The 26,394-nt window shown below is 37.6% G+C and overlaps 3 protein-coding genes across 7 annotated transcripts in view; 2 read left to right on the forward strand and 1 right to left on the reverse strand.

The window, feature by feature from the left end:
• The window catches only part of rfx1a (regulatory factor X, 1a (influences HLA class II expression)), a 35,887-nt gene extending 21,825 nt beyond the window's left edge, over positions 1-14,062 (reverse strand). The window contains exons 1-7 of one of the 4 annotated variants that reach the window (XM_022673715.2): positions 13,856-14,058; positions 9,086-9,449; positions 8,671-8,780; positions 6,874-6,969; positions 5,451-5,804; positions 4,128-4,213; positions 2,171-2,627 (exon numbers count right to left, since the gene is read on the reverse strand). In XM_022673715.2, coding sequence (XP_022529436.2) covers positions 2,171-2,627; positions 4,128-4,213; positions 5,451-5,804; positions 6,874-6,969; positions 8,671-8,780; positions 9,086-9,428 — 1,446 coding nt within the window. In that variant the 5' untranslated portion in view covers positions 9,429-9,449; positions 13,856-14,058. Of the gene's footprint in view, positions 1-2,170; positions 2,628-4,127; positions 4,214-5,450; positions 5,805-6,873; positions 6,970-8,670; positions 8,781-9,085; positions 9,450-13,855 lie in introns of all 4 variants that reach the window. The other 3 variants (XM_022673719.2, XM_022673721.2, XM_022673724.2) reach the window with 3 other exon arrangements.
• Positions 14,063-17,464: 3,402 nt separating this feature from the next.
• Positions 17,465-21,757, forward strand: rln3a (relaxin 3a). Its single transcript, XM_007234908.3, has 2 exons — positions 17,465-17,847; positions 21,174-21,757. Exons 1-2 carry the CDS (start codon positions 17,688-17,690, stop codon positions 21,470-21,472), a joined length of 459 nt encoding a protein of 152 aa, XP_007234970.2. The 5' UTR covers positions 17,465-17,687; the 3' UTR covers positions 21,473-21,757.
• A 1,770-nt stretch (positions 21,758-23,527) lies between these two features.
• The window catches only part of il12rb2l (interleukin 12 receptor, beta 2a, like), a 34,362-nt gene continuing 31,495 nt past the window's right edge, over positions 23,528-26,394 (forward strand). For both annotated transcript variants that reach the window (XM_022673703.2, XM_022673707.2), the window contains exon 1: positions 23,528-23,904. In XM_022673703.2, coding sequence (XP_022529424.2) covers positions 23,829-23,904 — 76 coding nt within the window. In that variant the 5' untranslated portion in view covers positions 23,528-23,828. The remainder of the gene's footprint in view (positions 23,905-26,394) is intronic.

The raw sequence follows: 26,394 nt of genomic DNA on the forward strand, positions 1-26,394 counted from the left end.
GTCGACTGACAAGGAAAATTAAAAAGCAAAATTAGCAAAATAATTCTCCTATTCTCCTGTCCTTGCAATATTTGCTAACTCCTGTTTCACCAACTCCAGTCCAAAACAAATGTGAGTATTCACGTGACTTATTAGCTTATCAACCTCACGTTACTGTGTGTGTAATCTACCTGTTTATTAAAAAGAGGCATGATTTGGAATGGAGAGGTATGTCTAGCAGTCTACAATCTCTCACCAGGAGGTACGCTATCCAAAAATAGTCTCTTAGAGCCTTTTTATTAGGCAGCAGGAGAAGCACTTTTACACCTTCTTGTGGCAGGAATCCGTGTGTCCAATCAGTCTACACCTGTAATCATTTACATATCTGCCTAAAACAAAACCGTGTTTTTGCTTCTGTTCTTTTTTTTGTCAGTGATATTTTATTTAAAGGTTTTTGTGTGCCAGCAACGAGATACATCACTCGAGATTTGCATTTAGGTGCATTATGTTTATGAAAAGGGGAAAAATGACACAATGTGAACTATGAAAACGTATGAAAAAGTGATCACACATGAAACAGCATGCATATTACGACCTTTAAAACCACATAAACACACTGTGTCATACAGTCATACACACACGTGTATCAGTGCCACAGGGTTTTCTGCGTGCCGTCGCATACAGTCCGGGTATGCAACAGAACATACGACCAATGGGATGCCTGCAGGCAGCTTTGACTGGTTCCTCTAGCAAGGTATGCAGCCATGTAGGGAGGGGCATTCGAGTGGATGTGAAATATAAAAAAATGGCTTCCCTCGCTCATGCAAATTTATGATATGAGACATGATGGCGATATGATTGAATTCTGCATTTCCATTGGATGAACATGACAGCACAGTGAAAGAAAAATAACACCTGTGCTAGTGCTGTCCCACTTGTGCATGTTCTTCCTTAGCATAAATATATTTGTTTCATCATATAAATGCGAATATTAAAATTCTGGAGTTCTACTGACACTATTTTTTTTTGTACAGCAACTCCCATAACTCTATATTCATTTTTGTTCTAATGTCCTGAGATCATATCTTTGGAGCAACCTCATGGCTGACCTTCATGACTCTCACTGACTCACTCTTTGACTCACTGCTCTTTAACTGTGCTCTCTGATGCGTGAGATCGAACAATGACATCATCATCATCATCATCATCATTCTGATACACTGCAAAATAAATCATATCTTGGCAGGTGAGATCATCGTACATATAAAAAAATAACTGATATTTCTCAACCTATTCCTTGACATATTGTACTTGTTTACTTGTGTGATTGGCCATGACTTGCTCCTGGGCTCCCCCTACAGTCAAGAAGTGTAATTTGCGCTGTGAACCATCACTAAAGACATGCATTTCTGGACAAGCTGAGAAATACAGAACAGTCCCTGAGAAAAAGAGAAGCATGTGGACGGTGTCAATGTTCTGACCAACAAAGTATCTTAGCATATAAAGATAATATACATAAAATAACAGACTATCTAACTAATGCAGTGCCTGTCATGTGAGTAATCCAGCTAGCACAGTGAGTAAAACAGTTAGCATCAAGGCTAACATGCCCCAAACCTGCAGAGTCCGACTACAAACAATGCAGCTCACTGGTCAAACATGGCTGGTGCAGGCTGTTAACATCTTGGCTAAATGCCTCAAACCTAATAAGGCTAGCTCTTAGCATTTTGGCTAATCACTTCAACACTGCCAAGGCAAGCTGTTAGCATTGCAGCTAACCCATTACTCTAGACTTGGAGCATTTAGCCACAATGCTAACAGCATGAATCATAATTATGAATGTTTTTTTTATTATTATTATTATTATTATTTTATTTGGACTGAAAAGGGTGCTGTGGTGCTCGATTTTTTTAAGGTAGCACATCACAAACGTGTAACTGCATTGTGGAAAAGTAGGGCATCACCTTTAAAACGAGTACATATGTCTTACAGTAGGTTTAGTCACACTGTAATTGTCTAACAAGCCGTGTAATAGGAAATATTAGACATATAAACCACATTTAAAATGATTTCACTTGCCAAGATATCATGCATTGCATGTGTACTGGGAGGGGTGAAGGTGACGAGTGAGAGACAAGTGTGGCCAAACATTCTGTCCAGGATCATCTCGTGGTTTTGCTTTCGGTCATACCTTCTTGTCTGCCGACGGCACGCTATTCTCCTCTCCCTCGCTAATACTCACGGTGGCCGGGGACGCCCGGGCGTTGTGTGAGTAACCCTGACCGTTCCCGCTGTTGCTGCTGCTGGCGCCACCACTGCCACTTAGCATGTAGCCTCCCTGGATCACGTAGCTACCGCTGCTTCCGTTAGCTCCACCCCCTTCTTCCCCAGAGCCGTTAGCCGCAGTCCCCGAGGTTGCGATCACTGCCGTGGCTCCGCCTCCGGCACCCGGCGTGGGGTTAGCCACAATCTGACCCGTCCCGGCAACAAACATGGAGACACCGGTGGAGCCCGTGGTTACTGCGACGGTCAGAGGGGTGCCGGGAGAGGGGGCCTGGGAGCCAGAGGCGGAGGTGGTCTCGTAGTACTGGGCGCCAGTGGTCTGGGTGTACAGAGGGGCATCTGTGTAGGGGAAACTGCTGGAGCGACTAGAGAAAAAAACATAATTCGGGTCAATGGAATTGCTTGAATATTCCACACTTCATAATGTATTTAAAAATAATTGTGTTAAATAGAGGGGACAGAAAATGCCTATTTTCTCTTATTGCACAGCAATTATTATGAGATTTCGATTGTGCTAGGAGGAGTTTCAGTTCCCTCTAATGTGTCTAAAGCCCTAAACAGACAGGATTAAGTTCTCAGGAGGTCCTGGGGTAATTTTAGTCCCATCCGGTTGCACATCTCTGAGTTTCGTCACCTCATGTTTAAAAAAATAGCTATTTTTCAACTGCCACGCACTGTAATTACACTTTGAGCACGCGTTTCCACAGAGATCCTTGTAAATACACCAGGAGTGGAAATGGAGGAGCTACTGAACGCGATGTCTTGTGACCGAGAAAGCCAAAAAACTCACTGGTCCTCCTGTTTTTTCAATTGCAGTCTGGAAGCAAGTGTTTTATCACTGAGTAGAAATATGAAATATTTTACACAGATGTCCCCCTGAGAAACTTGTCCCGTACGAATAGGGATTTAGAGATTAACGGTATAGCTGGAAGCATTAAAAAAGAACATTAACAAGAAATTAAGAAGAATTACATAATTTCCCAGTGCAATCGCACTAATGATTAATAAGAAAATATCAATAAATGTAGCCTAATGTTTGTAATAGAGATATAATCAGAGGTGACTATAAACTGTATTTTTATAGATTTACAGTTCATTATTAAGTTTTTAACTTGCCATTGCTATGCTTTATCTGATATTTACATTTTTACATTACATTTTTGATATTTACAGTTTTTGTTACATTCAAGCAGACTGTTTAGTGTTCCCAATAAAAACTTAAGGAATTATCATTAAAAACATGAAATCCTACAAAAAAAACCTGTTGGTCAGCGCATGCGCAGTGCCGTAAAGAAACACATATCGATGGTTAGCATAACTCGACAGAACACTGGTTCCCCTGAGCACAGCTGATTCACACAGCGTCCTCCCGCTAACCGTAATAAACACTGGTGGGAAAAGTTTCAGCTGCGCTGCCACGGAGAACAAAACTCAATTTTTTTATTCAAACAATTTGTTTTTTCCCCAGCATTTTATTTTTTGCTCAGTAACGGAAGTTTTCCAAAGTAGTGTCAAAATGTAGAAGTAAAATTATCTATTTTAAAAACTACTTTAAAAATGACAAATTACTCATAAAATCTACTCAGTTACAGTAATGTGAGTAAATGTAATTAGTTACTTTCCACCTCTGGATATAATAATAAAGTGTGAAGAACTTTTTATATACCTAAAAAAAATCAGCAATTAACTACAGTATCACAACAGGTTCTTCACACTTGCACAAACATGTTTCTTTAAAGAACCATTACTTGTTCTTCCATAGAATCAAAGTAGGCCTTTTAATACCTCTTAATGGATTTTTATTTAGAAGAATGTATACAAGTATATGCTTTGATACAATGGAACGGTCAGCCCTGTGGACTTACATGGTGCTGGTAGTGTAGTTAGTGTCTCCTTCCACATACTGAACCTGGTTAGCATAGACATGCTGCACCGGCACCTGCTGAAGCTGCTGCAGACAGAAACATGCACACATGTGAGCACACACCCAGACACACAACACACACACAATCCTCACTTCCTCACTTCCTTCCTTTTACTGAGCTCTTTCTGAGAAAGCCCTATTGCTTTTGCCTTTTCAAGCTTTTTATTATTTAGCTTCAGCTGTACATGGCTTCACTGCTACAACACCAGCTCTAAGTTAACTCTTTACTCTCAGTCTCTATTTTAAACTGAATGTTTGGCCAAAAAGCAAAATTTCTCACCTTTTCCACCTCCCTGTCTCACCCAAAAACAGAGAGAAAGACAAAAAAACTCTTTAACTTTGAAACTCTTTAACTCTTTAAAACTGATAATACTGTTTTAAGCTTTACAGTTTTATCCATTTGTAAAGGTACTAGCATTAGCATTTTTGCTAATAGTATATTTTATAAGCTGTAGTAGTAAGTAAATGAATAAAATGATATGAACGGATTTATCATTTACCCCAAATGCAGTCAATCAGTTAAAACAGTTTGGTTTAAAATAATGAATCTTAGACTAATGGCTAATTGCTAACAAACCCCAGATCACTCCCCCTATCACTAATGATGCCCCAACACCAGGAGGGTAAGGACTAGCAATGCCTCCTCCAACACATGCGACACATATGCCGAGTAGCATCAGCCATGTGCTGATCGACGTCAACCTTGGAGTGATGAGATGGGTGAGAGCACCATCTACCCACCCAGAGAGAGCAAGGCCAATTGTGCTCTCTCAGGGCTCTGGCAGCCGATAGCAAGCTGCATGATCGGGATTTAAACCAGCGATCTCACGATCATAATGGCAGTGCTTTTAGATATATCCTTTTAAACCAAAGAAGCACATAAAAGTTATTAAATATGTATTGGCTCCCTTTCTGCCCCTAAGTAGGCGATAAAACTATACTACACAATATGTATGGACAAAAGTATCTATAAGTAATAATTCGTATTTTATAAGTAGTATTTTAGCTAATGTGAATGAAGTAGTACTGCAGATAAAAGGAAGGAGAACTATGAGAAAGTGTGGGCCTATGTACAGGATTTATTAAATGCTTTCAACAAAAGCCCACAAACTTTTGATTATAAAATTCATGGTAATTTGAGTTTTTTGAGTTTTTTTTTTACCACAGAATTGCTTTAACCTAGCCTGTAGCTACAGTTACTTGTGATGAAAATTTGATTGTGGGCCAAACAATCTCAACAAGTCGCTTTATTAAAGCCACCTACTGCATGGCTGGAAGCAGTTTCGTACAGGAAGGACTTGTCTACGTCCACTGCGGAGACAGCTGAGTACAGGGGCTGCTCTGACTCCCAGCCCAAAGTGATAACTGGGACAGAATAGGTGGTGTATGGCTGGTAGGCCACAGGCAGTGAGTAGGAGTAGTAGGAGGACACTGTCGGGTAGTCCGGTGTGGGGTCTGCTTTGCTAGCCAAGTGGGAGATGCCACCTCTGTAAGAGTCTACATATCTGTATGCTATCGCTGCTGCTGCCGCCCTGTGCTCCAACCACTCGGCTATCTCTCTCTCACTCTCCCTACTCCTCTTCCTCGGTTTCTCCTCCCCTGGCTGTACACTATAACTCTGGAAATAAGCATTGGAGGGTTATACAGAGTTCTGCCTAAACTAGATCAGCACAACACAGCACAGCATCACATACAGTTCATATTAAAATGATGTCAACACAATGTACTGCTTTAACCCTCCTGTTATGTTCTGGGTCAAACTGACCCATTTTAAAGCTTGAAGATCTAGAAAATCATTAAAAGTATTTTAAAAAGTATGAAACTATTTCTGCTTGCCTTAATTAGTGAAAACAACATATAATATGAAAATGACTCATATCACATATTTGCAGCCACCCCCTGCAAAAACTAAAACTAAAACAAAATTGCAATGTTATGTTTCAACTATTGTGTTTTATATGTTGGTCGTTCAAAAGTACTGAAATATTAAAAAATAAATTGAACTTGATTTTTTTAATGAAAAACAAGTGAATTATCCTAATTGAATCATTACCTGTTAGAGGTAAAATAAAAATAATAAAAAAAACACCATTGCACTAAATATTTTTTTAGAATAAATAGCAATGGAGTTATAGAGTAATGAAATATTCAAACTGCTTGTTGGATTTTTTTGTTTCAGACATATTTTGGATAATTAAACATGCACCGTATCAAATTGACCCAGGAAAACACCATTGCTGTTTCTGACAAATGAGCATAACAGGAGGGTTAATGTGTTTATACTTAAATTATACGAGTCTTTAAACATAAAGATCATTATCAATATAATGTGCCTTTTGTATATTTTGTAGAATAGTTGTTTAAATTATTTAAGTTAAAATTTTGTGTAACGATTCATTTTCAAAATTCAACATTATTAAAAAATGTAAATGTTACAAATGTTAACCTTCAATGTGGGGGTGGCTTTTTTTGCCATGTCCACAGTGCTGCCTGGTTAAGTTGGACAAACAACACTTTCTTAGGCTAGAAGGTAAATGTATAGATATACAACATATAAATGTTATACAAACCATACATACATTATATAATGCAATTTTAAGCAGGCTAAGCGTGAGACTGTGTGAGAAAATGCATTAAAAAAAGGAGGGAAAATATACTATAGTGTGTGTATATGTAGGTGAATTCACCTCCTGAGTCAAATGTACAGGCTGTAAGCTGGTGACGCTCAGTTGGGTGCTCTGTTCAGTCTTGGTTTGCTGAGATGTGGCTTGGACCACCGACCTCTGTGCACAAAAATACAGAAATCAACACATTTGCAAATATATCCACCAATTTTAGCCATATTTCACTTGGCTTTGACAAACAATGTTAAATAATTGCAGAGAAAACAGTAACAGCAGTAGTGTTATACAGTTCATTATAACTTCTCTCTATTTGTGTCTCATTAAATCTGTCAGTTTCTATCTGTGAACTGTTTACAATGTGTTTAAATGTATAAAATAACATTATGCATTTTCAATTGCATCACTAACAATGGTAACCTGGTACAATGCTAACAATGCTAACCTGGTTCAATGCTAACAATGATAACATGGTACAAAGCTAACAGTGATAACATGGTACAAAGCTAACAGTGATGACCTGGTACAATGCTAACCTGGTACAATGCTAACAATGATAACCTAGTACGATGCTAACAATGATAACCTGGTACAACGTCAACAATCATAACCTGGTACAATGCTAACAATGCTAACCTGTTACAATGCAAACCTGGTACAATGTTAACAATAATAAGCTTGTACAATGTTAACAATCATAACCTGGTACACTGCTAACAATCATAACCTGGTACAATGCTAACAATAATAATCTGGTTCAATGCTAACAATGATAACATGGTACAGAGCTAACAATGATAACATGGTACAAAGCTAACAGTGATAACCTGGTACAATGCTAACCTGGTACAATGCTAACAATGATAACCTAGTACGATGCTAACAATGATAACATGGTACAACGTCAACAATCATAACCTTGTACAACGTCAACAATGCAAACTTGGTACAACGCTAACAATGCTAACCTGTTACAATGCAAACCTGGTACAATGTTAACAATAATAAGCTTGTACAATGTTAACAATCATAACCCGGTACACTGTTAACAATCATAACCTAGTACAATGCTAACAATTTTAACCTGGTACAATTCTAACAATGATAACCTGCTACAATGTTAACAATGCTAACCTGGTACAATGTTAACAATCATAACCTGGAACAATGCTAACAACGCCAACCTGGTACAATGCTAACCACCCAAATAAAAAAAAAAATACCCTGGGACATAAAAAGTGTGATATGTTTTGCCACTGGTAAATAACTGTTAAACCATCTGTTGTAAGTTGTGGGAAACTGTGGGAAAAATCATCAGCTAACTATTTTTTGGAAATGTTATGAAATAATATCAAACTGTCTGAATTTCTATGGTGACATAATTCTAAGGACAAAGATCTTAAATTTGAGGTAAATGAAACACAGCTTACAAACCAAAAGCTGAAGGGTGTCATGCCTGTCTATGGACTATGTAATACCTGGGTTTTACTCCACAGTGTAAATGTGCCAGTTTTACTGCTGACTCTCCTCTGTGGACAATTGCAGACAGTGTCCCAATTTCATGCTCTTAACCTATTATCCTCCCAGAATATCCTCTGGTGCACAGTGTGAATAATTGAGTATTTACCCCACCGATCTGCCCACAGTTCACCCTGCACAGACACCCTATTATTAATTCTGCGTACAGAAGGATGTGTGCTGGGCGTGAAAAGGGATTGAAAAGAAAAATATAATTCTATATACTGTAGCTGATTGTGAGGAGAAATCTGAAACATCATCCCTACTAACATAAGCTTTTAGTCAGGTAAATTCAAAATGCTCTGTTTTGTGACTTGCTTGATATGTATGGATGTGTGATGGTACCTGCTGGGCTGCCTGCACCTGTTGCACCACCTGAGTGGGAACTCCGGTCTGCACCACTGTAGGAGGAGGACTGGAATCTGAAACCGAGTCACTGGAATGGAGGGAGCCCTCTGAAAATGAATATTGAGAAAATAAACATAAGAGCTCACTGTCACACTGCAGAATACTTCATTATCTGCCTTAAGAGAATAAAGTTTGGTGGCAGTCAGGACACAGAAACCCTATGGCTTGGGCGTGTGTGAAAATTAATGAGAGTGCATGGGAGAACAAATGAAAAATAAATGAGTTTGAGTGAGTATGGCTAAGAAATAGATGGCTTGTGAACTGCTGAATAAGAAAATGCAGTTGAATTCATTCTCAGGGTTCTGCCCTTAGATAGTACATCTTAAATAGTGTGGAAAAAAGAAGCCCTCACCTGTAACTGTAACCACGATGTACTGCGGTGTGCTTTGGGCATTGCTGGACTGTGTGGGTGAACTCTGAATCTCTGCTGTGACATACTGAGTCTGTGTGGGCGGAGCTTGAGAGGGTGGGGTCTGGACTACTGCTTGAGTTTTCTGGACCGCTGTGGGAGGAGGTGTGGCCTGGCCGGTGGGCGTCGGTGCTGGTCCGGTCACCACTGTGGTCTGCAGCTCTGCAAGGAACTGCTGAGGTGCCGTGGGAGCAACAGGAGCAGGCTGCCCTGGTGCTACGGTTACACTGCCCCCTTGAGGCTGGGAGGCCTGTTGCAGCTCCCCCACATAGGCTGGAGTTGTCATGAAGATGGTTGAGGTTATAAGCTGCAAAAGAGCAGAGAGAATCAGATCAGTAAATGTCTGTTGTTCCATTTACACATTCACACCTTTGTAATTCTTCCTCCCTGCGTCTGTTGTTCCATTAAGAGATATAATGAATAGATTTATTTTTTTGCCAAAACTGAAAAAAGACAAAATGAAACATTTGGCTAAATACAGAATAGCAAATGTGTGTTTTTTTTTGTGGAAATTTTAATTGATTTGTCCACTTTGCACTATTGCATAAACTACAATTAAAAAGGATTTACTTAACATAGAACATTTTAACATCCCAGCAGACAACGCACAATATTGTTGGGTATTAAATAGTTGCGTTAAATTGATATTCAAATAATAATAATTCAAAATAATAATATTCAAAACAGTATTCTGTGATTAATCATGATCAATAACACCTTTTCATTTTTTTAAGGTGTAAGCTTCTAATGGTGGATATTAAAATGTAAAAAAGAAGATTGGCAATGTGGAATTACATCTTTATATAACAGTTCTGTACTTTCTTGTATTTTGTAAGGGAGACAGTAACAATTGTGTAACAGATCCTTAGTAATGGGTGTGTACTGAAAAGCATTTTCAAGAGTAAATTAAACTCATTGCATAGTTTCATAATTTATAATGCACTAAACAGTATTATAATACAAAAGTTTAAAGGCACTGCTCTATAGTATTGGCTAAACATACTTGCATTACACCATCAGGCAACACCTTAGCAATGCTAACATGTGTAATAATTCCAGTAATTATTACACATGTTAACTTTATGGACAGATGCATTCACATGACTTGCCTAACTGTATTTGGATACATTGGCTGTGTTCACACTAGATGTGAGCGATTAGATCCTAAAATAATAATAATCCAATATTTTTTGCTGTTTTTTTTGTGAAAACACTAATATTAAAAAAGTACAATGTAAAACAATTGACTTTAAAATGTAGTAAAGTTAAAGTAAAAAAATCACAACTGGCTCCAAGTGGTCCAGCGGGCTAAACGCTACCACTATGATCAGGTGATCGCTAGTTCGAATCCTGTTCATGTAGCTTGCCATCAGCTGCCGGAGCCCTGAGAGAGCACAATTGGTTTACTTAAATAGAGTAAATATACAAATAAAAGTACTTAAATAGAATAACAAATTACATTTCCTTCATTACTGTCCAAGGGCACAATAACCCTAAAATAAGAAAAATCTATATTTCAGGTTATTTTTGCAATTACAATATTTTGTCAATAATATTTTAATAATATACTACAGCAAAACAAATACATATTAACGTTTTATTTCGTATACGTTCTGCGGAAAAAAACTGTAAATTTTTTCTACTTTATATTCTGTTTTTTTTTTTTAAATAATAAAAATGTAACAAAATATTCTATCAAAAACAGCACATGTATGTGAGTGCATATAAATTGCAATCATAAACAACTATACATGAAATACCCATTAAAGAAAATAACAAAACAAATACAAAAAGACTAGATCAATTATATTATTAAAATGTGGATTTTTCCATTATTTCCAATATGATTTCCAATATTATATCGTGTGATCCGATATGACAAACCCCTAGTTGACACCTCTGTAAAATTTGGTCAAGAGTGATCCAGTCACAGTGCAGCCTGGGTTTACTTTTGCTTTTAAGATTTCTAGTGAAATAGAAACATGATCTGAACATAATTCCTGTAATCACATCCTGATATGAGGTGTAAACAGAAAAAAACACTTTCACATATCTTCTCCCACCAGCCTTTAGAGTAGAAATAGGTCATTCTGGTTCAGGAGGGTCAGATTCCTGCACAGTTTTGTGTTTTTCCTGCTCAAGCTCACCTGATTTAACCTGCTTTCACCTGTTAACAGCAAGGTTTAATTGGTGGTTTGGAGTAGTGAAATCATTAAACTAAAGTGGACTCCACCCCTGCCTTACAGGCCCAGCTCTGCACAGATGAAAGAGGGAAGCCTGAGCAAAGCTTCTGATATCCTATTACAGTAACATGAGCCCTGTTTGCAAAGCAGTCGGTGTGGGCATGTTACCACCCTGGCAGAAACTCAAAGCAGTCATTCACAGAACAAACAAAAGCAGGGAAAGGTGAACACCTCCCAGCAAAGGTTAGCTAGAGAGTTCCTGTAAGTTCCTCAGTCTGCTGACTATTTTTAGGTCCTCTGTCTCTATGGACCCACTTTTTAGCCAGATTACGCAGCTTGCCCCCTGATTACACCATCTCCCTTTATTAGCGGCAATAATTCATTTGTCTCATAAACATAATGCTTCTTTGGATCCAAATTAGACTACTTGGACTACTTGGGCTAAATACACAGTTACTTTATCTGTGGTGAAGGTGTGAATTAACTTAGTTTATGTCAATTCATGCCTCACTCTTAAGTTAGTGTGAAAAAAGATGATGACTGAATTTACTTAGTCATTAAATACTAAATGGGACTTTAATAAGCTTGTTGTGATAACCAGTTTTTGGAAAATATCTTGTACCATTAATAACCGCTATAAATTACATTATTGACATTTTAAGACCAAATCATGCCACTGATATTGCATTTACATCTTACTTAAAAAAAACAAAGAACTTTTAATTATTACAAATATTTAGACATTGAAATTATTGGAATAAAAAAATTATATATCCTAAATCAATAAAACCACTGGTTTAAACAAAGTCAACATACCAGCACACTACACCATTCAGTCAAATGTATTTGAACTCCAACATCTAAAAGCTTGTGGACACAAACATATTTGCTTTTCACAATTCCACCAAATGTACTCACACTTGTAGCTAGTTTAGTTGAAACTGGACACTGTATGTGAATTCACTATTCAGTCAAATGTTTGTAAACTCCACAATTTAGTCAAATGTTTTTGTAACCTGTACACTCTGGACACACTGTATGTGAGAAATGGACACAGCTCTGTCAGCAAAACCTACTTTGGCTCCACCATTCAACCAAATGTTTTGGACTTCAGCCTATAACCAAAAGCTTGTAAACACAACTGTATTAGCCACATCTTTTTGCAGACAGCTCTTCTAACCATGTATATTTGTATTTTAGCAACCATTTATCCAAATGTTTTTGGACAAAACTGATATATATCATAGATATCATAGCAACACCTTAACAACCAACCCTGCTGAGCTTCACTCACACTGACAGTTCTGTTTGGACAACAGACAAATGTTTTTGGACTCCAATATTAAGGTAGCTGAGCTAACAAGCTAACCTACAACATTTGTACAGCCAAGATCTTGTGAACAACACTGTTATCGTAGCAAAACCTTAACAAGCAAACCATGTTAAGCTAATTAAGTGTAAACTGGACACTGTATATGACACAGCCTTTTATCAAAGCTTATTTGCCTTTCACCATTCAAGTCAATTGTTTTTTAATTCTACCATTTAGCCAAACGTTTTTCGACTCCACCATTTACAACATTTTTATCATAGCAACAATTTAACAACCAATCCTGCTGAGCTGCACTCACACACTCAAACTCATAGTTTTGTTTAGACAGGAGTGAAATGTTTTTGGACTTTTTTGGGCTTAAACATTTAATCAAAAACTTGCTGACACAGCACTGTTATCTACATGTATTTGCATTTAACCGTTTAGCCAAATGTTTTTGGACTCCAATATTTAGTTAATTGAGCTAACTAGCTAACCTACAACATTTGTGCAGCCAAAACCTTGTGAGTAACACTGTTATCATAGCAACACCTTAACAACAACACTTCACACTGGATGTTTAAGATAGATAACTAAATAACATAACCTAGGTTAGCTAGTTTAGTGTAAATTGGGCTCAGTGTGTGAGGCTGACTGTGATAAATGGAGATGTTGGTAACTAAGGTTAGCAGGGGAGGGCAGATCCTGCGCTGTAGCCAACGGCGTTTATGTTTAGCGGCTTGGCTACCTAGCAACGCTAGCCTAGCAGCAGTGTGGTGGCTAGTGAAAGTGAGAGGAGGCTGCTGGCTGGCTGGCTGGCTGTGTGTGTGTGTGCGTGTAGCTAAGTGTGTGTGTGTAGCTTAGTGTGTGTGTAGACTCGCGTATATTCATGCTAACAACACCCGCCATTTTGTACAGCCAATCTTAGCATTTGACATCGTCATAACAACGGACAGCGCTGCAGAGGCGGACAGACGGTGGTAGTGTGGCCGGCGGGCTGGCACCGCTCCCCCGCGGCCCCGCGCTGCCCCCCCGGGCCTCCTCCTCCCGCGGAGCGGCGCTGGAGCCGGGCTGAGAGTGGGGCAGCGCTATAATGGCCCCTGACACATTATCAGCAGCTAGCAGCTCCGGTTATAGGGAAAAACAACAGTCCCCGAAAGCGCTTTTCCTACAGCCCCGCCGCGCCTGGAGAAGCGGAATGTAATAAAATCTGATCACCTTTCAGTCCGAGCGGATTATCCAGCGAGATTTCTGATTTTTATTGTTTCACTGAATCGGGCTGTTGTTGTTGATTCTCGTTGCTGGGTTCTTGTCGCCAGGACTACCGTGGCTATGGCGCTTCGTCCTCACCCGGGCAACTGTTGCTACCCACCCGCATACGCTCCCGCCCCCTTTCCGCGTCTGATTGGCCCGAGCAGAGCAGCAACAACTAAGTTGTCTCTAGCCCATTGGTCGAAAAAGGGTGTCGGCGCCGGCCGCGTCTTTTCATTCGCCCGTGGTTTCCGTCAATCACAGCCGCGAGGCTTCTTAAAGCGGAACGAACATCATTTCTAAAATTATTTTATTTAATTGACTATTTGTGCACAGCAACAGTACCCAGCCATTTGTCAACATTCGTCTTTGTATTCAACCCAGAACAAAATATAGAACATATAAAAAAAAACACATTCTGTAAAATAATACTGAATATTTACACAAAAAATACTAAATTAGAGTACAGTTTTTACAGGGGTAGGTTTTATATAAATATAGCTTTGAAAAAAAATAGACCACTCAGGTTTCTGAATCAGTTTCTCTGACTTTGCTATTTATAGGTATATATTTGAGTAAAATGAACCTTGTTGTTTTATTCTATAAACTACCAACAACATTTCTCCCAAATTACAAATCAAAATATTGTCATTTAGAGCATTTATTTGCAGAAAATAAGAAATGTCTGAAATAACTAAAAAAAAGATATAATGCAAAGAAAACAAGTTCATATTCATTTAGAAACAACAACAATACTAAAGTTTTATCTAAGGAAGAGTTCAGAATCAATAATTGGTAGAATAACCCAGGTTTTTAATCACAGCTTCCATGTGTCTGGGCATGCTCTCCTCCACCAGTTTTTACACTGCTTTTGGGGGACTTATGCAAGTCCTGGCGCAAAAATTCAAGCAGTTCAGCTTTGTTTGATGGCACAGTACAAGCTAGCGGTGGTCGTACCACGTTTTGGTGCACTGTTTATGATAAATTACCATCCCATAGTTTAAAGTGCTCTCAAAATCATGTTCTAATTATGGATTTGTTTTTGAAAAGGTATTTTGCAGGAACAAACTCACAAGATTATAAGGCACATTAAGATGTTGTGTACTTACTGTTTTATTATACTAAAATAATAGTAAATCCACCTTTCTGGTTAGCCACTATTATCTAAAGCTAACCAGGTTAGCTAAGGCTACCACAGCAGGGTATATGGGGCTAACAACCTAACATTATAAACAATGGTTGTTTGCGTCAAATTAAATTAAATTTCACAAATTTCCCATTGTTTCCCTGAAAAGCATAACCAGGAGTCCTGTTTTTTTAAAACACATGAACTTAAAAGCGTTTTATTGTAGGTCTGAACAACATCTTTTGCCTCACATCTTTGTGGAATTATTGTGATGGGAATTTCCGTTAGTTTTCCTCCACGAGTCACCAACGAATGCATCCTCGGTTTTCGGGGCAGAGAAAGAACACATCTGGGAACTTTGCAGTTCTTGGTAAATGCATTTTTAAGAGTACACTGTGTGTGACTTATTTGTACAGTATGCACAATGTTGATTTTATAGAGTAGTTGGGTCCTACGAAGTTGCTATTAAGGCATAACTCCATCCATTAATTAATTAATTCCTTCTTTTTTATTACATGTTGGGCCCAAATGAATACATCAAGTTCATAGCTACAAAACATCTCTCTTTCCTGACTGACTGAAAAAAGGCGCTAGCTAATGTTAAAGAGCACTAAGGTGATATTTAATCAAGTACTAGACTATGGTTGGAAAATAAAGGGAGAGAAAACTGTACAATTCTGTCACCAAACGCCCTTGACCTCTCCTCTGTCCACTGCAGACAGTGTGGCAGGGTACGTATTCTGGTGAATGTCCCTCAAAATGTCATGTTGTTGGCTTTATTATCAACACACTAATTACACATTCATTATTCCATTGTCATTTTGGAAATAGCGGACCTTTGTCTATGTTGTTAGAAAGATAGCAAAAATGCGTTATCACATTTTGAAAATGTCATGCTCTCTGAATCTTGCGTGGCTCTCAACCCTAAACCCCTCCCGGCCTGTGACGGCCAACGCAGTTCACCTCTTGGAAACTGGCATGCTTAAACACACAAATATAGACTGTAAAAATGTATTGAAAGTGTGGTAAGCTGTTGACTGCACCTTTATTTGTTATTTATTAATTATTATTTATTTTATTTTAAGTATAAGTTTATTATTTTTTTGTAATGTAATTTTACTATTAATTATTAATAATGATTTACTTAATTTTCAGTGTAAATTATGTAAAACATTATGTCTTTTGTTTTAATCTGTATTTGATGGTGAAAATATATATAAAATCCAATAAAACTAGTGTTCAAGAAGTGAGTCCTCAAATTTACATTTAGTGTTAACTTTCTAAAAAAAATTAACCTACAAAAGAAAAAACACATTCACTTAATATTTGCCATGTTAAAAATTTCCCCAAAAAACGTCCACTGGCCAATCAAAATCACAGTTTAGTATAACTGTGAGGCAATACTACCTTATTGTGCAAAACAGACGCCTCATGTTGACCAAGTCCAGAAGCGCCATTGACTTCTCTGGGCCCAAAGACATCTGATAAGATGTGGTTATGTGGAACCATGTACTGTACAAATTAGTATTCATTTTTCTTTTGTAAGAAAATTACCAAAGAGAAAAAGAACCATCCATCCAGATGTAGCATTAAAGCAGAAATGTACACTGTGACCGTAGAGCAACATGTGCTGCCTTCAAGACGACATAATTTCTAGTGGTGTCCATGTAGTTTTTCAAGAAGACAAGGTAAAGCCACATGCTGCATGCATCAGAAATTAGAACCAGCTCTGCAGTCCTGACCTGACCCCAATAAAATGTGTGGAGAACTTTGATACTACATCTTAAGACATGTAGGACGAAAGGGACAAAATAACACCTGAAACTCTTTATTGCTGGGTAACCTCAGTCCTAAATTCTCTTTTAAGTGATGTGAGACTGAAAAATCCTTTTCCTTACCAACATTATTTGCAGTGTGTTATAGACCTGAAATGAAGCATTGGATGTACATTAATAAATAAAATAAAGTTGAAGTTTTTTGGATTTGTATGTATAATAGTCTTATACACTGAGTTATCTGTATTCACCTTATTCATACTGTCCCATGTTGTTTCTGATAGGGGTTTTGAATGTTACATAAGCACAGCTATTTCCAATATTAGTGAAATATGAATTCAAGCTGCTTTTTGTCAGTGTATATTGATAAAATATACCAAACGGAATGTAAAATTTATTGTTTTCTTAGCCTGTATTAGAGCTAATGTAATTCCACCTTCCGCCTATATAAAAAAATATGAAAGTAATATTTTTTTTTGGACTAAATGGCAAAAAAAAACAGACATGCAGATGAGGAGGTGCTTACGTAGACAATTGTCCCTTTCGATCAGATAGTTCCTCGTTTTTCATTTTAGGTACCCAAGTTAATTATGCTGTTCCTGGTCACTGCTTTTGTCTATGGAAAGGTCTCTGGTTTTACCTCACTGGGTTATCTATGACACCTCAGTCAGGTGGGCCTGGAAGGTGCCTGTGTGTGTGTGTGTGTGTGTGTGTGTGTGTGTGTGCGTGTGTGTCTGTGTGTGCTCATCAAACCCCTTTATAAGGGTGGCCTGAGATTCAAAACCATCAGAAACCTCCACACCCAACACAGATCCAGACCCAGCTTCCTTCATCAGAAGATCTGAGACTGACCACCTGACGCCCTTCTTTTCCTCGTCTCTTCACCTTCCGCTCCGCGATGTGGAAAGCTGCAGTTCTGGCTACATGTCTGTTACTGGCTGGAGTGAAGGCGATGAATGGGCCCACGTATGGGGTCAAGCTGTGCGGCCGTGAGTTCATCCGTGCGGTCATCTTCACCTGTGGAGGCTCTCGCTGGAGACGCTCCATCATGAGCTCAGGTAAAGATAACAGCCTCACTCACACTTAGAGCTTTGACAACACTTGAGCTTTAAAAAAACAAGTCTGCTTCAGATGATATCCCACTTCTCCTGCGACTTACGGAAGTTTCACTCATATTGAAACTAAGGCTGTGAATTCGCTAGAATTTGGGGATATGACACACATTACGATACAGCAGTTCCGAATCAATAGATATATTGAGATATATTGTGAGTATTAAAACACAATATCATATTTCTAAAATCTGAGTCAATTCAAAGTTCAGAACAGTGGGATCTAATGACAGAATACAACATTAATTCAAATTGGCTCTCCGAATCAGACAAATCATGTAAAATATCCTGGAGTTAAGGACATTGTATATCAGGCTTGCTTGCACAATTTTAGCAGCAATCAGGCGAGAAAGAGCAAAAGAGTGACAGACTCACATGAAGGAGAAACACTGGCGAGTAATTTGATTATATACCTCAGCAATTTTATGCAAGAAACATTTTTCCTGTTTTTGCAGCTCACAAAGGGTTGATAGCTAATTTCTCATGTATCAGAGAAGGCATTTTACAACCATTTAAATGTATATATTAAAAAACAAAAGTTTTAGTTTTACGTTAAAAAATCCATTCAATCCAAAAAATATGATCCATACTTTCAAATCTGTCTGATTTTAAAATCAGAAACACAAATTTGTGAGATGAATTAAGGTGGCAATGGGTTTAGTTAAAGGACGACTTCAATCAGTCTGAGAAAATTTACTTTTTCTAGGCAGCATGTAACTCTGACCTAATTTTTTAAATTTGAGATCTGAATCAGATAGTTTTGAATTTATAGATCTGAATTGAAATATGAAAATTATACAAGTTTTAAATGTAGTCTTTAACAGCCAATTTCACAACCTCATAATGTATGAATTATGGCAATATTTTAAGTTTTAAACAAGTAATAACAGTTAATTTAATTCAAGTATTTAAAAAAAACTGATTCAGTTTTTAAGCTTCAAAAAATTGGCCCAGAGATCTTTTTTTTTTTTTTTTTTGAGTTTTTTAGCCAGAAAAGTCGTGTAATAAATAAAAACATCTCCTGGCCTTACTGGCCTAGACCAAAATTGACAGTGCTGAATCACTACTGGCACTGTAGTTTTGTCCAAGTTCACCTAAAATCCGGCAATTTTAAATTACAGTTTTGATGACCTACCAGGAATATCACTGCACCAGTTAAAAGACCTACACTAGAAAAGATAAATACTATTAATCAATTCTATGCCACAAGTTCATAATCCAGGTTTTAGTTGTTTTGCTGTTGCAACAGGTCTAGGAGCAACAGGAATTGTGCTAATTGTGTAAACGTTTCTTTCACAATCTCTACAGTTGTTTGTTTCAACTGAGGGAACATCCTCTTTTGAATGTATCTGAATATGCAAGTTAGCATAACATGCTGACACTATCCATATTCTTATTGTTTCTTAACTCTGGTTCTGGAGGTTCCCTACCCTGCACAATAGAAATGGGGGCATACAAGTTCCAAATGGCACATTTGCCTACGGATACTGATGATGGCCATATAGATCTTGCACGCTCATAGGTTGCCAAAGCTGGCATCCCTGCTGGGTCCCTAAATGCCGTATTGGTGATAAATCTAGTGAATAATCAGGCCCAACCAACATGGAAAAAAACCTTGCTGCGTGTGGGTGAGAATTATCCTGCTAAAAGTGCCAGTTGGAAACCATGCACTACTACCAATAATCTTGAGCATACTGAGCTGTTAGTGTCCCTCGTATCACTACTAGGGGTGAATCGAATGATGCGGATCAAGTCTGTAGCAGTACAGGTTTCTTGTATATGACACAACTGTTTTTTTAAATGACCATACTGTCTCTTCTTTTTGTTTTTTTGTTATCTATACTTTCAATTCAATTCAATTTTATTTATACAGCGCTTTTTACAACAAAGGTTGCCACAGAGCAGCGCCACAGAGATTTTTATGGTGACACAGTGGCAAGAAAAAACTCCCTTTAAGAGGAAGAAACCTTAAAAGGAACCAAGACTCAGTTAGAGGAACCCATCCTACTTGGGTTGACCCGCTCAGTACAAACAAGTAACAAACAACAAACAAATAACAGAACAAAAACAGTATAGAGAATTAATGTGAACTATGCCTAATATAACAGGTACTAATTTATGAATAGAAAAATGTGATGGGCACAAACTATAGAGCTATGGCTAATATAGAAGCAGATTCTGAATGTGTTAATGTTAATCATTTCAGGGCTGCAGAGCTGGAGTACAACACAGCGGGCAGTGGAGAGCCAGGCTGGGAACATCAGGAACAGGGCATCTCCATACATGTAAAAGAGATAGATAGAGAAAACAGAAAGGAAAGAAAGAGAAAAAGCAGGAGTTAGAAAGGTTGTGTAATAACAGGACAGGGCTGATTCCTGAAAGCTGGAACCACTTTACTGGAGTAATTATTTTTCAGATTACTTTTACTTCCCTTTACATTTTCAGTAAACTGTACATTCTATCCTCCTCTTTACTGCTATTTCATTTCAGCTTGTTTTCATTGATTTACTTGAGTAGCAAAGTATATAGAAGTATTTAAAACCCTAGTATCTATACTTCTACCTGAGAAATAAGTGTGAATATTATTCACAGCTTTGGGCATGTCTAGTAGTCAATGATCTCTCACCAGGAGGTACACTATAGGGCTGCAACTAATGATTATTTTGGTAGTCAAATAATCTGATGATTATTTTTTTGATTAGTCAACGATTATTTCTGCCATGTTCGCCATCTCTAAAAAACAATAAAAACAGCTGAACATGAGATTTAAAAGGCATTTAAATGTCTGGATGTTGTTTAAACGTGGAAAGTACTGATATTTAGTAAGTAAATATATAATCTGTTGTGTTTGGGCACTTTTGGAGACACAAACTAAGTTGATTTTAAACTGTGTGAGTGAGCCATTTACCCATTTCCCATTGTGCTATTGTCCCCAGCACATTGTGTAATGCAGGACTCTTACAAATTAACGATTAGTCAACAATGAAATTTGTAGTCGACAAATTTAAATAATCAACACTATTGATTATATCGACTAATTGTTGCAGCCCTAGTACACTAACGGAAGGGCAGCAGGGAAAGCACTTTTACACCCTTATATGCTTTACATATATGCCTAAAACATAACTGCAGGATGAACCTTTGTAGTATCCCACTAATTGTTTAGACCCTAGAATATTGTTTATATATTATTAACAGCACTTCCATACGTTATCATATCACTTTCATCAATGTGTGATCTCGTTATAATACTATTATCCTGTTCTCTGCAGATGATCTTGCTCTAGACCCATTCTCCACAGAAGACAGAGACGCCTCAGACGGCTGGCCTCTTCCCTCTGGTCCAGAGATGCTCGTCCAGCAGCAGGATGCCGAGGCCACCTCTTTGGGACTGTCCCGCAGCAGGCAGGAGGGCACAGTGTTCAACCGTCCTGCGCGCTCCATCCTGTCTGAGGAGGTTCTGGAGGCCCTGCGTACATCCAGCAGGAAGGGCCGGGACGTGGTGGTGGGACTGTCTAACGCCTGCTGCAAGTGGGGCTGCAGCAAGAGCGAGATCAGCTCCTTGTGCTGAAAGTGCTTGTGTGTGTGTGTGTGTGTGTAAGGCTGTGCATGTAAGGTTGTGTGTGTGTGCGTACGTGTCTGTGTGTCTTCCTGTTTTCACAGACAGTTTGAGATTGCTGCTACTGTTAACTGTGTGAACTTTTTTTGCTTTATAATGACACGTGGGCTCATGCCCTAAATTGCCCTCTGTTTGGATTTTAATTTAAATGTGTTCTTATGGTCGCTACTGAGCACAAAATGTATTTCATTGTTTTATAATATGGTGAACTCTTGAATAAAGACATTGTTGAATCAATTCTCATAGCCATGTGAACAGTTTACAGTATTTTTTGTGTTCAATAATATGTGTCTTCAGATTGTCAGATTTACTTTTAAAATCAAATAGGAACACATTTTGTTTTTCACATAAAAACTCCTAGTAAATTAACCAGACTATATATTCAAGTAAAAGTTATTTACAGTTCTTGGTGGACTTTATAATTGTTTATCATTCATAATTTACTAAACTTCACATTAATCTATGCATTTTTCTTGTTGGTTCCTGGCCTCATTTAATTAAGATAATCATGCCCATCCAAAAATGACAACAATCATGAAATATAGATAGTGCAGCCCAATTTTAAAACACTGGACAGGGTTGTTTGCTCTGCCCCCTCCCCATCAATGCAAATCCCACACAGGTTCCCAAGTTCAAGGTCATTAAACTTACAGAAATTAGCACATTCCTCTGCTGTGGCTGATAGCAGTTCAGAGTTCGCTGTAGCATGACAGCATTAATATCACACTAATTAAAATTATTTGAGAAAATCTTAATGTATGGTTAAAACAGAAGGTCAACATGTTTTATTCAAAAGCAACTTTTTGCTAAAATTCATACATGATAAGATATAAACTGTAAATAATACTTGGATTAAACTGGGAAACTGTGATTTCTAAGTTGTTTGATATAAAATTATTAAAAATCTAAACATTTTAAACTTAATTATGGCGGATTAGGCGCAGTTTAACCTGATATTAGGCAGATAATATACTGCTATGAACAAACGCTATCTCTGCTGCTCCATGCTTGTTTACTTATGCAGTGATGTGCAGTGTTCACTGCTCACATCTACCCTGCTCGTCTCATTAAAAACACTGTTTAAAACACAGTATTTAAGCAGCTTCACACAGCACAGATATAATATGCGCTGGAGCTCAAAATCTTCTCGCAATTGTTACTTTCTTGGTGCGCATTTATATATAGTTATTATAGTTTTAAGAGTTCAGAAATCAGTATTTGGTGGAATAACCCTGGGTTTTTATCACAGTTTTTGTGTATCTTGGCATGTTCTCCTCCACCAGTCTTACACACTGCTTTTGGATAATTATGGCACTCCTGGTGCAAAGATTCAAGCAGTTCAGCATGGTTTGATGGCTTGTGATCATCCATCTTCCTCTTGATTATATTTCAGAGGTTTTAGATTTGGTAAAATCAAAGAAACTTATCATTTTTAAGTGGTATCTTATTTTGTTTTCAGAGCTGTACCATAATTGGCTGTTACGAGGTGGGATGTTGCAGTAGCCACATTGTCTACACTGATATAGACCGTTATAGTGAGCTTTTTCTTCCTAAAAACGGCAGATTTTGCTTTTAAGCATCACATATTTAAATTTAACATAAAATAATGTCTTATTTAAACGTTATATTTCGCTCTGCCACCGCGTTTTGGTGTTAAACCGGTCTGTAGAGAGCGTCCACATGGCTTTCAGTAGCATTCTGGGCGGAGCCTGTGACGGGAAATCCTGGCATCTGCGTACATACTCAGTTGGTTTAGTCCAAGAAGGGGGGGTTGGCGTTTAAGATAAAGAATTAACATTTAGAAACGAAGCTTATTATCTACATTTGGGTGGGTATTCTAAAGTATGAAAAATAAAATGTACAGGGCCTAAAAAAGTCTGAGCACGAAACTGTGAGAGATGTTTTTTTAATGTTATTAAGCTGTTTTTATATGTCCACCCCCCATACGTGGAGAATGGTGCTTGCCATATGTGTAAACACGCATGTGCTGTCAGACTGAAAGCTAAGAATGAGAATGAAAGCTAAGATGGAGAGTTGCGTAAGATAGAATATAAATAGAATTTTACTGTTTGTTTTTTAAAGAAAACGAGTCGCAGTGGATGTGTATGTTCATAAACTAGTTTAGGAAGTGTGTAGATAGTTAAACTATACCGCTGTTTTTGTTTTAAGTGGCTTTTTCCACTGTTTTACAGTAAATAACTGGGCAGAACTCGTGGCTGGATATATGGGTCTGAGCTGAATGTAGTGTAGTTAGTTAGTAGGTGTGTGGCTGTATGAGTGATGCAGTCAGTCAGTGTAATGTAAAGTAATGGCATGGCAGAATGGAGCGCTACTCCTGCCTCTCTTCTTCACCCTCAACTTATTCATCTGGCTTTTTCCTGAAGGTGAGTCATAAATATTGTAATATCTTATGGTATTTCTGGAGCAGAAAGGTTAAAATTGTAGGAAAAGTAAATTAAACTACTAAACAAACTGCTGCTGTGACTCAGCCTGCCTAGTGACTCATTCATGTATGACCGAGCCAACCGAGGGCTTGTGCTTAATATATATATATATATATATATATATATATATATATATATATATATATATATATATATATATATATATATGAAATTGAAGGGTGCACAAATGTACAAGAAGGACATGGATCAGATATATTCCATAAGTAAATAATAGTCCTAAGGGGCCTACACAATTACTAATCTTTCATTAATACTTCTTTCTATTGTTCAGTCCACTCCTGATCAGTTCAGTTAATTTCAGCCCTCTTCACATTTTCTCTCTCTCCAGCTCAACCATCTCTTCTACCCCTTCTAAATAATACATTACACCACAATACTTGAGATTTAAACAAATTCTAACAAACCCTAAAACTAGCCCTGAACAAATAGAGTTTGGAAATTATAGTTATTGGCTGATCAGGCACATAAGGGCAGGGCATTATATATATATATATATATATATATATATATATATATATATATATATATATATATATATATATATATATAGATTTTTCTCAAACCCTGAATATCTATCTAGCTAATTCTAAAGTTAAGCTAACTGAGTCACAAGCTGGATTTTATTAAACACACAGTGGGTTTAATTTATGTTTTGATTCAGAGAAGAGTCTTTTTAACCAGCTATCAGAAACAATCTCATCACAGACATCAAGAGCCAGAATAAAGCTCTTCGAACGTGGGGCTGAGGTAGTCTACCTTCAGAACCCTGAAGCAAGAAGAAAGAAGAAAAGAACAACACGCATTGTAACTTTAACATTTACACATATAGGGTTATGAACTGTGATTTGCTAAATTAGGGGGGGAACACATTATTTTTTCTTTACAGGTTGTCCTGGACATTGCTTTCCTTTACAGGTTGCCTTGGACTCTTGTAAAAACGAAATTGTAAAAAAAAAAAATACACTCTGTAACCTTAACACTTACACATATAGGGCTATAGATAACACGTTTACTAAATAGTGGGAAACTTAGAGGGAAAACACATTTATGGTTTAATAATGGCTTGGTACGGAAAAAGGGAGTGGGACAGGTCAAAGTACGGACACTACAACCAACCAGCATTTCCTCTGACTATTCCAATATGGCTCCAGATAATCATAACCGTCGCCCTCATGGGTATAATGATAATAAAGACTGTAAACCGCTATATACACAATGATTATGTAATTATAGATACTAAGATAAGTAATCATAACTGAAAGATATTTGTCAATACACCCAAAGTATAATAAACAGTTACTCTTCATTACCTTTCTTTTAGAAAAATCTCCGTATATCCAGATTAGTTTTAACGACAGCTGCTCCCACACTAAACAGCTCTCCGCAAAACCAGCAAGCTGATTGGCTGTTTCTCCTGAAAGGCGGGACTTTCTCCTTGAACCGGCACCACGATTGGTTAAGAGACACACAGCGGTCAGTGCATTGTCGCCTGTGGCCTATATATTTTTTTATTTAGTAGGGAAATTTACGGGAAAATACTAATACGGGAGGACGGCGGGAAAGAGGAGTAAAATACGGTAGTTTCCCGGCCAAAACGGGAGACTTGACAGGTATGTAAATATGTTCCACGAAAATTAGCCTATAACATTACAGAAAAAATGTTCCAGGAAGGTGACATGATAATAATAATAATAATGGTTTGCATCACAACGTTGTTAAAACGTTTCTCACAATACTAAGCAAGCTAAGATTACAAGCTAGAGGAATACTAACATCATTGTAACGTTAAAACTAAAAATGTAAACATTGTACCAACGTTAACGGAAAGTTTAAATAAAAGAAAACCTGACTGATAAAACGCTCTAAGGAAAAAAGTAGTGTTAAATAAATATTGACTTTGCCAGAACATTTAAAAACGTTAAATAAAAAACGTTCTAAAAAAACATGATAATTTGATAATTTGAACGTTCAGAAAACGTTCTACAAAACAAAAATTGTTTGCTGCGTCTGAAGTAGCATCATGTTTAGAAGCTGCCTGTGGCTTTAACCTTCACAAAACTTTAAATGTTAACGTTTTTTTAACGTTTTAAAACGTTAGAAAACGTGACAGATAGAATGTTCTAGGAACGTTAACTGTAACGTTCAGAGAACGTTCTACAAACCAACATTTGTTTGCTGCGTGTGAAGTTGCATCATGTTTAGAAGCTGTATGTACAATAATTTTTGCATCACAACGTTTTTAGAACGTTTCTCACATAACATTCCCAGTTAGAGGAATACCTACATTATGGACATTTTTTAAGTAGCACTAACATTTCCAAAAATAAAATTGTAAACATTGACACAAGTGATGTGGCCAGAATGTTTAGAAATATTAGTAAACATGACTGATTAAATTTTCTAAGAACA

This window comes from Astyanax mexicanus, chromosome 19, assembly GCF_023375975.1.
Source record: "Astyanax mexicanus isolate ESR-SI-001 chromosome 19, AstMex3_surface, whole genome shotgun sequence".
In the NCBI taxonomy this organism is placed as follows: Eukaryota; Metazoa; Chordata; class Actinopteri; order Characiformes; family Acestrorhamphidae; genus Astyanax; species Astyanax mexicanus.

What these genes read in the sequence shown, in the direction of transcription:
- rln3a (XM_007234908.3), top strand. Translation starts at nt 17,688, where the DNA reads ATGTGGAAAGCTGCAGTTCTGGCTACATGTCTGTTACTGGCTGGAGTG. An exon ending in ACGCTCCATCATGAGCTCAG is followed by an intron (nt 17,848 to 21,173) that starts GTAAAGATAACA and finishes TGTTCTCTGCAG; the next exon opens with ATGATCTTGCTCTAGACCCA.